The sequence below is a fragment of the Mauremys reevesii genome, linkage group 8 (assembly GCF_016161935.1).
Source record: "Mauremys reevesii isolate NIE-2019 linkage group 8, ASM1616193v1, whole genome shotgun sequence".
Lineage (NCBI taxonomy): Eukaryota > Metazoa > Chordata > Testudines > Geoemydidae > Mauremys > Mauremys reevesii.
The window spans coordinates 88,565,019-88,579,313 of NC_052630.1; the positions used below are offsets into that span (position 1 = coordinate 88,565,019).

At 39.0% G+C, this 14,295-nt stretch overlaps 1 protein-coding gene across 1 annotated transcript in view; it reads left to right on the forward strand.

Moving 5' to 3' along the window:
* ANKRD13C (ankyrin repeat domain 13C) overlaps window positions 1–12,907 on the forward strand; it is a 53,036-nt gene extending 40,129 nt beyond the window's left edge. The window contains exons 10-13 of the mRNA XM_039485276.1: window positions 4,952–5,031; window positions 6,663–6,761; window positions 7,699–7,799; window positions 9,276–12,907. Coding sequence (XP_039341210.1) covers window positions 4,952–5,031; window positions 6,663–6,761; window positions 7,699–7,799; window positions 9,276–9,406 — 411 coding nt within the window. The 3' untranslated portion in view covers window positions 9,407–12,907. The remainder of the gene's footprint in view (window positions 1–4,951; window positions 5,032–6,662; window positions 6,762–7,698; window positions 7,800–9,275) is intronic.
* The last annotated feature ends 1,388 nt before the right edge of the window (window positions 12,908–14,295 follow it).

Below are 14,295 nucleotides of genomic sequence, written 5' to 3' on the forward strand. Positions count from 1 at the left end.
GTAATGGAGAGTAGCATCCCTCCACCACCAGCCTGGAACAGGACTAGAGATCCACAAGCAATGTTTTAGCAAGCTTCAGGCATGTCCAGTTTCCATTGGAAGAGATTAACCTCAGTAGATAGAGACCTCTCAAATCCTACAATAAATGTGGTAATTTATTTATTTGGAATGAATGACACTTTTACATTTAATTTGCACTAGTTTTCTATTGCTTGACCAGGCACTTAGATTGGTGAGAATAGGTGATTTTTTTTTTTTTAAGAAAGCATAAACACGGTAGAACTGATCTAGGAACAGATTTACTTTCTAAAATCAGCGTGACAGTAATCCATCTAACCTGACACTTGAGTGCTAACATAAAATATCGGGCAAGCATTCTGGATTCCTAATTTAAGTCTAGTGTGGTGTGTGCAATGATGTTCTGTTTCATGGTATTAAATACAGGGCTTTGGAGCGGAGCCTGGAGCTGGAGCGTGGAGCAGCTCCAGAGCAGTGGAGCTGCAGGTTTTTTGCCTGGAGCTGGAGCACAGCGCCAAAGCCCTGATTAAATAGACACTTTCTTTTTGCTAATGGAAATGACCTAGTTTGGTAATGTTATCTTCTTCTGTCTACCAAGTGACCCTTGCAAGTCAAGTTTGAAGTTCATTTGCAGGACAGTGTTGAATGCTGATCTTGAAATATGCTTGGATGAGTAGAGAAAACGGTTACTCACCTTCTCATTACTGTTGTTCTTTGAGATGTGTTGTTCACGTCCACTCCAATCAGGTGTGTGCGCACCGTGTGCATGGTTGTTGGAAAGCTTTCCCTTAGCAGCTCCTGTCGTGTCAGCTGTGGAGCCCCCTGGAGTGGCAACTTTATGGTGCTCAATATATGACCGTGCCGACCCCAACCCCGCTTCAGTTCCTTCTTGTTGGCTACTCCGAGAGAGGAGAGGAGGATGGGTATTGGAATGGACATGAACAACACATCTTGAAGAACAACAGTTACGAGAAGATGAGTAACTGTTTTTTCTTCTTTGAGTGCTTGTTCACGTCAATTCCAATCAGGTGTCTCCCAAGCTCTACCCCGGAGGTGGAGTTGGAGTTAAGGAATCATTGATTGGAGCACTGCCCTGCCAATTGCTGCATCATCTCTGTCGTGTTGGGTGATAGCATAATGAGAGGTAAACGTAAGCACCGATGACTAAGTTGCTGCCCTGCAGATCTCTTGTATCGGGACCTGGGCCAGGAATGCAGCTGATGAAGCTTGTGCCATTGTGGAACGTGCCATAAGAGTTGGGACTGGGACCTTGGCTAACTTGTAACGTGTGGATGCAGGATGTGATTCAGAAGATATTCTTTGAGATGAGACCAGGAGTCCTTTCATCCGGTCTGCTACCACCCAATTGGTTCGACTTCCTGAATGGTTTTGTGCACTCGATGTAGAATGCTAGCGCTCTCCAAACATCCAGTGAGTGCAGTCTCTGCTCTTGGGTACTGGTGTGAGGCTTAGGATAGAAGACAGGTAGAAAAATGTCTTGACCAATGTGGAATTGTGATACTACTTTGGGGAGGAAGGCTGGGTGAGGCCTGAGCTGCATTTTGTCCTTGTGAAAGACCATATAGGGTGGGCCAGAGGTCAGAGCCTTTAATTTGGACACCTGCCTTGCTGATGTGATGGCTACCAGGAAGGACACCTTCTACGACAAATAGAACAGGGAGCAAGTCACCAGTGGTTCAAAAGGGGGCCCCATGAGCCTGGTGAGGACCAGATTAAGGTCCCATGCGGGAACCGGTTGCCTAATCTGTAATATAGGCATTCCAAACCCTCGAGGAAACGTCCTATCATGGGGTTAGTGAACACGGAGCGTCCAGATGTTCCTGGGTGGAAGGCTAAGATAGCAGCAAGGTGCACCTTGATAGATGACGCTGCTAGGCCCTGCTGTTTGAGATGCAGAGGGTACTCCAGGATGAGTGGTATAAACTGGAGTGGAGGTGTGTGTTGCTGGGCACACCAGCAAGTGAATCTTTTCCACTTGGCTAGATAAGTAGCCCTGTGGAAGGTTTCCTGCTGCCGAGAAGAACTTCCCTTACCGGTTCCGAACATAGGCGCTCCATGGGGTTTAACCATGGAGCTTCCAGGCTGTGAGATGGAGGGACTGGAGGTCTGGGTGGTAGAGGCGACCATGGTCCTGAGCGATCAGATCAGGGCAGACTGGTTGCACGATCAGAGTGTCCACTGACAGCTCCAGAAGTGTGGTGTACCAGTGTTGACGGGGCCAGGCTGAGGCAAGCAGAATCACCTCCGCTTTGTCCCTGCAGATCTTGAACAGCACCTAGTGTATGAGTGGGACTGGTGGGAAGGCATACATGAGGTGGTCTCCTGAAAGTAGCAGAAACGCATCCATGATTGAACCTGGGCTGTGTTTCTGGAAGGAACAGAACATTGTTGCTCTGGGTGGCGAATAGGTCGACCTGGGGAAATCCCGACCTTTGAAATTTGGGATGAAGAACATGTGGATGGATGGACAGACCATTTTTGGTTGCAGAACGATCTGCTGAGGTGATCCTCTAGCTCGTTCTGCACTCCTGGGAGAGGAGACGCCTCCAGGTGAATGGAGTGGGCTATGCAGAGCTCCCATAGTTGGAGGGCTTCTTGACATAGGTGGGGAGAACTGGCTCCACTCTGTTTGTTGATGTAGAACATAGCAGTGGTGTTGTCCATCATCACTGCCACGCTTTGGCCTTGTAGCTAGGACTGGGAAGTTTGGCATGCCAGCCGCACTGCTCTGAGCTCCCTGATATTGATATGAAGGGAGAGCTCATCCTGCGACCACAGGCCCTGTGGTCGGAGATCTCCCAGGTTTGCCCCCCAACCCAGATCTGACGCATCTGTTATTAGGGACAAGGAGGGCGGTGCACTGTTGAAGGGGACAACTTTGCAAACCATCTGAGGGTTGATGCACTATGGTAGGAACTCGAGTATGTGTCCTGGCATTGTCACTACCGAGTCCAACCTGTCGCGCCCCGGTCAGTATATCTGGGCGAGCCACGCTTGAAGGGGTCTGAGCCTCATTCTGGCATGTTTGAATTAATTTGATTAAAGTTTACAAATCTTTGTAGCATATAAACTAAGCATTCTAATTCAGATTCAAGTTGCTTGCCTGTATATTAGCTATAGGAAGAAATATTCCAATTGCCATCCTTAAATGGAACTTAAATATTTATCTTTTCAATAATTTGGACTTTTCTCCTCTCACTGTTTGTTGGGGGTTGACTCTAACTTCAAAATTCTCTTCACAGTTGAAATGTACCTTCTAAACTTAAAATAATGCCACTGGATACAAATTTGCACAATTGAGCTGATATGTAAAATACACAATCTTTTGAAATGTTAGTGAAGTACTATACAAGCCATAAAATCCTGTTTTCTTACTGTTCTGTTTATAGACTAATAGAATTGAACAGTCAGTTAGCATATGGCATAATTATTTTGCTAAGGTGGGAATCAGTATGCTGCTTTTTCTGACAAGGAATATTAAATGTGATGTTGTTATAATGGAAGACAGTATCAACTATGAATGTCCATTCACAGCCAGGCAATAAAAACAAGCAGATTTTAAATACTAAACTTGCCCTGAAGATATTAGGATTTCAGATAGGTTCATCAGAAAGGAGCCCTCTCCAAAGTCAGTGTTGTTTTGGATACCATCTTTAAAAATCACAGCTTTTCAAAGCAGCCTGCTAGAAGCAGAATATAGCAATTTGGACAAAACTGATTATGAATAAAAAAAACCCTGACATAATGGATTTATTGGAGTAATGCATCTAAGATCGTGCTCTTTTGGATTGCAGGCAGTTTGGGGCAGGAACTCTTCTGTGTTTGGAAACTACCTAGTACATTTTGGGAATTACCATAATCCCAAAAAGTCAAGCAAGAATGGGAAACTGGCATCTCAGTATTGGAAATGGGACTGTAATAAATGTATTTGTCTCTATCAAGTGGGAAATTTGCTTTCTTCCATACTTTTTTTTCCATAATCATTTTCCTTCCAGTCACCTCCATAATTCAGTCAGCAGAATAAACCGTGTCATTCTTCTGTGTATTGTTGCCTGTGGTGGTCTGAGCAGTAATGAAATGGACCAGTCTCATAAACATCCTGGGTGTTGCCAGCACTTTTCAGGCAAAGTAAATGTGACATCAGAGGGAAGATTTCCAGCATTGGGTGATTTTACTATCTTTGTAAATCCTCAAGAATTGTCCTGTTTCAATTCAAATTCTTTGAAAATGAGCGTACCATCAAACAAGATGACTTCATCCTTGGTAACACCTTATGTAGGAACTTTGAAGTCCGCTGAAGTGCAAAGAGCAGCAGGATTTTTTTTTCCATGATACATTAGATATTTACTAGCTGCAGTCAACTTTATCTCCTTATTTTACCAGCTCTTGGAATCTCAAACAATTCTTTTTGCAGTATATTCTTGAAGTACAGGACTATCTTCTCAATGTCTTTTTTTTTTTAAGTTAAAATCTTTAGATTATTCTTAAGAATATCCTACAATAGCATTGTCCAAACGGAACTCTTTTTATGTTAAAGAAAAGGTGTATTATGAGAACAATCAGCATAAAGATTTTATTTATAGTATACATTAGCCACAATTTCCATCAGTCTCTTCTTTCCTGTTACCTGTCATCCTGATGTTGGTGATTATTGCAGCATTAAAATAGCAGACTTCTGTGTGAATTAATACTTGGAGCCAAATGTCCACATGCAAAGTTAAAACCCTGGGAGGGAAGAGCAGGAGGTAGAGAGATTAGTTGAAACTGTTAAACTTGGCTAGCTTCATATTGGATGGGATGAACTGATGCATTTTATAGACTGAAAAGTGCAGTTTTATCTTTTGAATGATATAGTACCATGCAATAACTTAATATTTTACAGAAAGTGACCACTTGTTTTTTTCCTTAACAGCCTGTCAGACGACAGTCCCTTACTCCACCTCCACCCAACACAATTACGTGGGAAGAATACATATCTGCTGAAAATGGAAAGTAAGTGTATCAGTTTCTTTTAAAGACAAGGAGTCTTTAGCTGTAGATACTTTCCTCCTTTAGCTTATGTTTTTACAACTCCATAGTATCTGTATTTTTCTTGCCTTGGCCTGTAAAACACACTTTTCACATGCTGGCATGAGTAAAAACGGGGTTGTGTAGCAGGGAGGATATAAATAATTTGACAATATAATCTTGCACTGCAATTAACTGAAAATACAGCAATATTTTGTAAGCTTGTGGACTACTTGATATCTGAAGCCTAAACTTTAAACACTTAAAAGATTAAGCTCTGTGTTTAACACATTTCAGTAAAGCTTTCTACGTACAACAATCCTATTTATGCTTAAGGTAGTGTCAAATTAATTGCTAGCAATTAAATAGGCCTCAGTTTTGACTTCAGGCAAGATGTAATAAATAGCTTATGACCAAACCCATTATTTACATCCAAAAATGCACATTTTCTGAAACAATGTGTGAAACTGCTTAGTAACAGCCATGTTTTGTGTAAAATGCAGTCCTCATCTAACACCATAGTTAGCTACTTGTTGCCTCTTATACTTGATTACTGTAGTTTAGATTATGTAAATTCAGCAGCTGGGTAAAAATGGTTTTTCCTAGGATTAGACTTCCGTAATTTGATGTTTGAGCACCCAAAAGTGTGCTAGTTGCTTCACGAAAACCAGTAAAGATACAGACCTTGTTCCAAAGAGCTCACAATACATATTCAGATGTTACAAGAGGAGGAGTCTGGGTGATATACAGAGCAAGGTTTACAATACGTGATTATTCAATAAGACATGAACATCTTGATTTTTTTTTATGTATGAACTGATCTACATATAGAGGTGTGGCAGAAGTAAGTATATAAGGAGGGATGTGAATAATTGCACACACACACTCATCTATTAATATGGGGAGAGAAAATGATTAAATGTTAGATTTCTTTTTTGCTTATTCCAAACAGAAATCATGTGTTGGACAGTACAAACGTCTAAGAGGATATGAATGTCCAGTCTGTATTTCCAGTGAATATAAATTAAAGATAGAAAAGGCCTGTTATTTTATCTGTCCTGGTCCAGTACAAAATTGTGTCCTATGTTGTGTTCTCCAGTGTTTTGTCCATTCTATTTTTATATTACTACAGCAAAAGAACTTCCGCTGCTTCTGTTGTGAGTCCATTGTACAGTCTGATGGATTTCATAGCAAGAATTTTATATTCTGTCTAAACTCTTCCAGTCCCAAGTTCATTGTGGCATTTCTTGTTTATACCCCCATGGTTAACCCTAAACACTTTCCCATACCGTCTTGGCTGGTTTTCATGTCTTCCCCCATAATTCTCATTTAGCACAACCTATCCATATTCAGCTCTTTTAATCTGTTTTCCATAAGTCAGCTCCTTAATCATTTTTGTTGCTTTCCTGTGAATTCCCCAGAACTAATGGTAAGCTAAATTAAGATGCCTTCCAATTCCTTTTCTCTCCTAGGTGCAGCTATTATTTCATAATAATACTCTTAAATATAAATGTTTTTCACATCTTAACTCTTTTTTTTAGGTCTGACTTATTTATCTCATAAAAGCAAACGTCCCATTGAAGAGTGTGTTTAACTATTTGTTTGTTTGTTTAAAGAGCTCCTCACCTGGGTAGAGAGCTGGTCTGCAAAGAAAGCAAGAAAACATTTAAAGCCACAATAGCCATGAGCCAGGAATTTCCCTTGGGAATTGAATCGTAAGTCAGAGTTGTCTGTAAAAGTTCATATGTGGGGAAATTAAACAGTTACCTTACCTGTACTGTAACTGCTCTTTGAGATGTGGATACAGACATGTATTCCACTCAGGTGTATGCACATTTATTTTTCTGATTCTTCCCCCTTAACGTCACTGACTTCTTGTACTGCCTCTTGGACAAGGAAACAGGAATGGTTTATGCTGTCAACAGCAGTTTGACTCATTCTCTCAAACTTTCACTCAGAAATCTACAGTGGAGTGACTTAGCTCTTCTAAAACGACAGACATTTGTACAAAGCAATGATAAGTGAATATGGAAAAATGATATTAATGGGATGAAACCCAATCTGTAAACTGCCTTTACCTTTGCCAGATTGGTCCATACTGCCCACATGCCACACCTCTCTTCTCCCCACTCTCTGTAGCTTCAGGTTTTTTTATCAGCCGATATTGAATACAGGTAGTGAGACAATAATGCGTGAAAGCTAAGGCTTTAAGCTTTGTGATAGTTTAAAGCTTGGGTTCCTAGTTCTAGGTCTCCATATAAATGAATTCTAACATTAATCTGGAGTCAAGTTTTGAGGTGTTGGGAGAAGGGAAGAATAGTAATTGGCAGCATGATTTTAACATCCAATTTCTCATGATTCACCAAGACTAGAAACAAAAGCTTTTCATGCCCACTTTATTACATGCCATATGTTAAGATGTGGATTACTAGAAATTGGACTTTAAAACTGTCACTAAGACTAAGTCAAAGCAGCGATGCTCTGTCATCACAGTTCTAGGGGTGTGTGGGTATGGTAGAACTTAGAGCACTAATTTTCAGTCCCTTAACTTTATTAGTTACTTATCCATTGCATCGGTTTAAATTTTCTTGGAACAAAAATTAAAGTGGCAAAAGTGAAGAGCTTCTAATAAAACTGCACTTTCCTTTTCAGATTATTGAATGTTTTAGAAGTAATTGCACCCTTCAAGCACTTTAACAAACTTAGAGAATTTGTTCAGATGAAGCTTCCACCAGGCTTTCCCGTAAAGCTAGGTAAGGTGACTCTTTCAGCTTCTATTAAGAAGTGGAGATGTTTAATTGAAATGACTAAACTTGTGTAATAAACTGTTGATTTTTTGGTTATATAAAAGGGAACTTAATTCTCTGTTACAATGGGCTGCCACAACCTTTAGAGGAATATAGTCCAGACCTTGGTGAATGGAAGAAACACAATCCCATTAGGTTAGTGAAAGACTGAGGAATATTTATAGCTGGGATTAGAAGAGTCAGCAACCAAGAAGTCACTTGCTTTACTAGTCACTAAAGGGCCTGACTGAACAGTGGAAGCTCCAGATTATAAAAAATTACCCTTTCCTAGTGCTGGTGCTCATTCTGAAGTGAAGACTGCATGGTGTGGTGCTTCCAGGGAAACTGCAGATTACTCGAATTAAGGGATGACCTTGGCCTTGAGTAAAGGAATACACTTTTGTTAATGTTAGTCCTGTGAAAATTCTGATTCTAATCAGGATTGTTGCCAGGACCCCTAACCCTACATCCTCCTATGACTGAGGATTGTTCAGAATATTTTCTACATTTACTATTTATTGCACCTTGTGATTGCTGTACATCAACTATGAGAAACTACATGCAGGTTTCCAGTTTCTGTTAACAGATGGATAAAACATATTTGCTAATTTGCGTGGACAGATAACCACAGCAAAACCTTGGGCCATAAAGAAGCAAACCCACCCCGTTCACAAATAGCAGCAGAGATCCAAGAATAAACTCTCTCTTTGGTCTAGGGTTGTTTGTTATAAACCACGGTGGTGGTGGTATATTTGAACTTTTTTTTTTTTTTAAATACACCAAATCCTACCTTCTGTTACACATACACAACCCCACAGTATTCAGTGGGAACTGCTTGTGTGATCGGAAGGCTGAATTTGTCCATAGCTTTTAAATACTATTTTGGATTAAAACAAAAACAAACCTAACTGATTTACCCACCTCTAAGACTTTGCCCAAAATTTAAACTGAGACATCTTGATGTTTCAAATTTTATTTAAGCATTCTGGCACCTGTGCACTCATTTTGTTCACCTGAGACCAGAACCTGAATATTGCAAGAGCCTCTTACTGAGATTTTCAGCACAATTTTGCTCATCTACTAAATTCAGATGTTTGTTCAAAGCAAAGGGAATTTGGTTGTCATCCATTTGGTTTGCAAGTCGTTCAGGGCTTTTCTACACAGGGAGTAGCTTCCATGTGTGGGATGTTCTTATTCTGCAGTAAGAGTGCAATATTTCAAATTTAGTTTAATCCACTCTGTTTTATCAGGAATAGTTAATCTGCTTTCAGTTCACACTCTACCTTATTCTGGATTAATTTTCATGTGTAGACAAGCCAATAATGTGTCTGAAATATTGAGTAAGTTCAGAAACATAACTAGTTTATTAAGACAATTGTTAATGTAATAATTGTGTAACCCTTTGTCTCTTTGCTCGTCACTGTGCCACTCTGCTCTCTCCAGACATACCTGTGTTTCCCACCATCACGGCCACTGTGACGTTTCAGGAGTTTCGCTATGATGAGTTTGACGAATCCATCTTCACTGTTCCTGATGACTACAAGGAGGACCCCAGCCGTTTTCCTGATCTCTAATTTAACTGGAAAGTTAATAACAATACCAGCATACCACAGTGAAAGCAAGTGGATGCAAATAGCCCACAGATATAGTTATAGAAGTGGGTCAAAATGGAAGGGATAAACTTTTTTTAAATGATCCAGAAGAAAAGGGAACACACACATGACTGATGTACTGAAATTCACTATAATGGGCATCTAATCTAGTATCTGAATTACAGCAAATCTGATGTGTCATTTACACTTTTATACATACAGTGCTGTGAGATAGTTTGACATCTCAGTTGCTCTAAGGATACTTTAACAGCTGTGAGGACTGTCATTTGTTTATAAATTTTTTACATTTGTTCTTGGTGATACAAAAAGCACTCTTGGACCATTAGCGCAAAAACTGAAATGTCTTAGCTGGATATTAGCCCTTTAAACATCTCACCTTACACAAGGTGACCTTATAATATTCTTTCAAGCTGTTTTCATAAATTGTAAACTATGTAACATTATGTATAGTTCAGTAATTTGAATGTTAGTTGAACGTATATTAGAAGGAATGCATTTTCTGTAGATGAATGAACCAAATGGTAACCATTACACAATTGCATTTACACATTGCAATACACTTCAGAAATGGCATTCACTCTGCAGGGAATAAGGTACCTCCTTTAGCACCTTAGTGCAATCCATTGTGGTGCTATTCATGTTTTTATCTGAACTGTTAATTTTTTCACTGCAAGTTGTTTACTAATTTTCCTTTCAAATAATTTGCAAATACTCTGTCTCCCCACCCCCTCACCTCCCTGCTAGTTTAAAAATCCTTGCTGTGTTCATGATCTGGTGTTGATTAGCATGCTTGGAGATTCTTTATCTACCTAGAAATTGCATCACTTGCATTATTTTACTTTTGGTTAGGAGACTTGCTCCATACTAGCTGCACATCAATCAGGCTATGATGTGGAGCAGCACACTGGAACATATTGGATGCATCAAGACACAATCTCAAACATTAGAGAGGTTAAGTGAAATAAAACTTACATCTTGAAAACCTAGTGTAATTGTAGGGCACATTTAATAGGATTCACAATGGGAAAATTAAAAATGTGCACTTTTCCGATACTTAGTGTGTAACTTCAGTTTCTTCCTTTTGCCATATAATAGAGTATGTTTATTTTTTAAAATAGGCTTTAAAATCAGGAATTGTTTTGGCTTCTTTAACTTATTCATTCCACTGTCCTAAATTTGAGGGTAATCTAGCTTTGTTTTGCAAGAATGTGTGCAGCTGGCTCTTAGTGCTAATTGTTTGTATGAGATTTAGCTGTGGTCCAGAAATGTCAGTGTTGAAAATTTTGAGCACCCCAGCTAAACTACTTTTTCTAGAAACCAATACAGTAAATGTTAAACTTGAATATCTGTAATGAACCATCAATGCTTAGTAAAGGTAACCAATCTTACTCATCAGGTGGAAGATGAAATCAGACAGCTAAATCATGATACAGTAAAAGCAGACTTGTCAGCCACATTGATTTTATTGGGAAATGGTTAAAGTAGAATTCTTTCAAAGGGCGTTGGCCCTGTCTGTATAAAATCCAAAGAGGCTGCCCGAGAGAGTTACAATATCCGCAGTTTAAGGAGTCCTATCCCCTCACCCTCAATAGCAGTTGACTAAATGGACTGACAGGAGGAAATAAGGATGGTTGCTCCATTCCAGTAGCATTTTAAATCTGTAAAAGGTTAACACTTGCATATCTACATTGCAGTTTGGTTACTGATATGCTAGAGAGAAACTGATCAATTCTGAATGAATATAAAAAGCACTAGTGAATTGTAAAATTGTTGTAGTTATTCCCAAAGTACCTAACCAATCACAGATGTTGAACATTTAGTAGGAGTGATGAGTTATTCTTCCAGCTAATTATGAGTCCCTCAGGTTTGACATTGATTACATGAATTAGTACCTACCTTGCATCCTCCCTTGGCATCAGCTGAAATCCTTAGCAATAAGTGAGACAGAATTATCTTGTCTGCTCTGTAGGTCAAGGTTAAGCTTCTGTAGGGCCCATTGTAGGAACTTACAATGCCACCCTAGCTATAACTGTTCTAAGGATAAATGGTGAGAGGCCTTCAGTATCCAGTGCTGTCAGTCCAGTATGGGTGACAAACCCTAAACCTGTTCCTACAATATTTGTATTTCTGAAACTAATGGATACACCTCCCAACTTCAGTACTTAACTGTGTGGCAATTTCAGCAAAGACAAATTGGGATGTTTCTCAATGACAGAAATCAAGAGTTGATTAAATCTTCCTTAGTATTACAAGAAAGGAACTAGTACTTTGATGTAAAAAAACAAACCAGTGCACAAGCCTGTATCATAAAAGCTGCACCCATAGGAAGAGATTCTGGAAGCTGAGTTTTATATTAAAGGCAATATAATTGGGATGGGGGGGGGGGGAAATGGATTTTTTTTTTTTTAAATAAGCCTTGAGACAAAGTAGAGGGTACAATCCACCTGTGGTATGAGAGATCAGTAGTGGGCCTGAAGAGAGGACTACCTTTTCCTCTAATGACCTGTTTGATTTAAAACTCATTGCAGTCTATGGAAACATGATATCAGTGGGCTTTGGACTAAACCTTACGATATACAATTAGGAATCATTTGACTGTAACCAGCTTTTGTTTCAGAACAGTTGCTATTAGATTCCAGTGACAGCCTCAATCAAATTTTAAGTAAGAATTAGCACAGTTGCTTGCATCTCAAATCCTTTGGGGATACTATAATCTGGCTTGACATTTCCAGTGATGAATTTAAAAACACAGCTAATGAAATGTGCGCTTTAAAGAGCGGCTTCCTAAATAATACACAGAAGGCGTAAGTCTTAGCAAATGAGGGATGATGTGTGAGTACAGGAGATCAGTGTTGTAGACCAACATCTATGGTGTAGCAGGAGTGAGCTGGCAGAGCTCTTTTGGTTCCCTCCTGCCATGTAAAGGATAATTTTGTCCCCTCTAGAGAGAGTGTGCAGCCACAGTACTTTTACAGAATGCATATACCACAGCTTGCTTCAGCAGCATAACAATGAACATGTCTTGTAATAGTTTGAAAACTTTACATATGCATGTAAAGGGATTTGCTACAAAAAAGACACCCTGGAATGTGAAAGGCAGTTATCTGATTGTTTTAAAATGCATGAAATTTCTGGAAGTAAGCTATTTGTATAATATCAGTCATTGCTTAGTACTGCTGGGAAAACAACAAAAATGTTAATCTTCTGCTATCATGGACATTCTAAATCTAAAATACTCAAGATTTGGCGATGCAAGTTATGAATAATTCCATGTCCATTTGAAAGTCAAGCTCTTGAAATTTTAAGATTCCTCACTGCGTGGGGAGGAGCAATCTCAGAGCAAGATTGAAGAAAGCCTAAATGTGAGGTACTTTTTAAAAGTTAACAGTTGGATCTGGCCCTATTTCTTAGTGGTGATTGAAATGTTTGATTCAGTATATTTAAAAAACAGCCATTAAGTCTCAAACTGAAACAGAATGTTTGTAAAGTCCTAGAACTGTTCCTTAACCAAACTCAGTTTTACTGGTCTTCCAAAACACTTCTTTAATTTGTGGTAAAGGGAATGCATTTTATTTTCAAGTAGCTGCTGTTCCAGTCACTTTTATAACTGCAGTTCTTGACACATGTACTTATCAAATTGATTGTTACAAAACTGTTGATATATTTTCCTGGAAACCCACCTTAAGTTTGGTAATATATTCAAAGCAACTGTCAATTTTTAAATGTACTTGTTGATTTTTTAATTCATGTAAGGCTAATTACATTATTTAAACTTTAACAAATCTCCTGTAATGCTGCAGAGTCATTTATTTTCTTTAGACATTTGTAATTATCATGGAAACTTAAGGTCACTTTTTTGCATTTTACTATTTGTGTGGTCTGTGTTCTTAACTCACCTTCACTAATAGTAATTTTTAGGTTGTATCATCTGTTAGAATAAAGACCAAAAGATGCTGTTTGATTCTGAATCTGAACATGTGAAAACTTTAACTATAACTCTGTACAGTACTTTACATAATATGTACATTGTAGGCACTTTGTACATGTTTGAGCAAGGATTGAGTTGAGGAAAGGTTGGAGTGCTTCAGCTCATTCTGTAAGGATGTTTTATTGGTCAGTTTTTAAATAAAATATGAAGTTTTCAATATAACCCTGTTCCTTCCCATCTCTCATGTAGAATTTTGCTACTAACTTTTATTCTGAATAAGATATATCTTCCCAAGAAGGTTCTGATCCTGAGAACATCTGTATTAGTTTGAGAAGATATAGTTCCACTTGAAGTCAATTTGTTTGTAGGATCTGCATCCACCTAAAATTACCCACTTCCAAACCACTGCACTTAAGCAATAGTAGATTAATGGAAAGTGAATTCTAATATGTGAAACCCTGGCCTCCCGTGGTTTTTTTTCTTTTTTAAAGAGCCTGATGTATGCAATTTCTCTCACTCAATGATTGGAAGCATGTCATTTAAAATAGATCTGGAAGAAGGTGATGAAGGGGAACAACAGACTCCTCACCTCTCCTTTCATGTTTTGCCTTCAAGACATGAAGCCTATAAATGGGTCTCTTCAAAATCCACATTGAAAATTTACAGCTTAACCCTAGTGGAGTGGAAACGGTTTTATTGCAAGACTAGAGTGGTGACAATGCCTGAGGAGGAAAATTATTTTTAGTCACGCTGCTTAACTTTTTATAGATGTAAATTTCAACAACACTTTGGAGAAAGGCTAGCTGCTTCCTTAACATCTTAAAAGGAGCCAGAGGCATTACCTCACACACATACAGAGCAGGCAATTCACAATTTACAAGCTTTACATCAAAGCAGCAAAAGCAGGGACCAAGCCAATCCT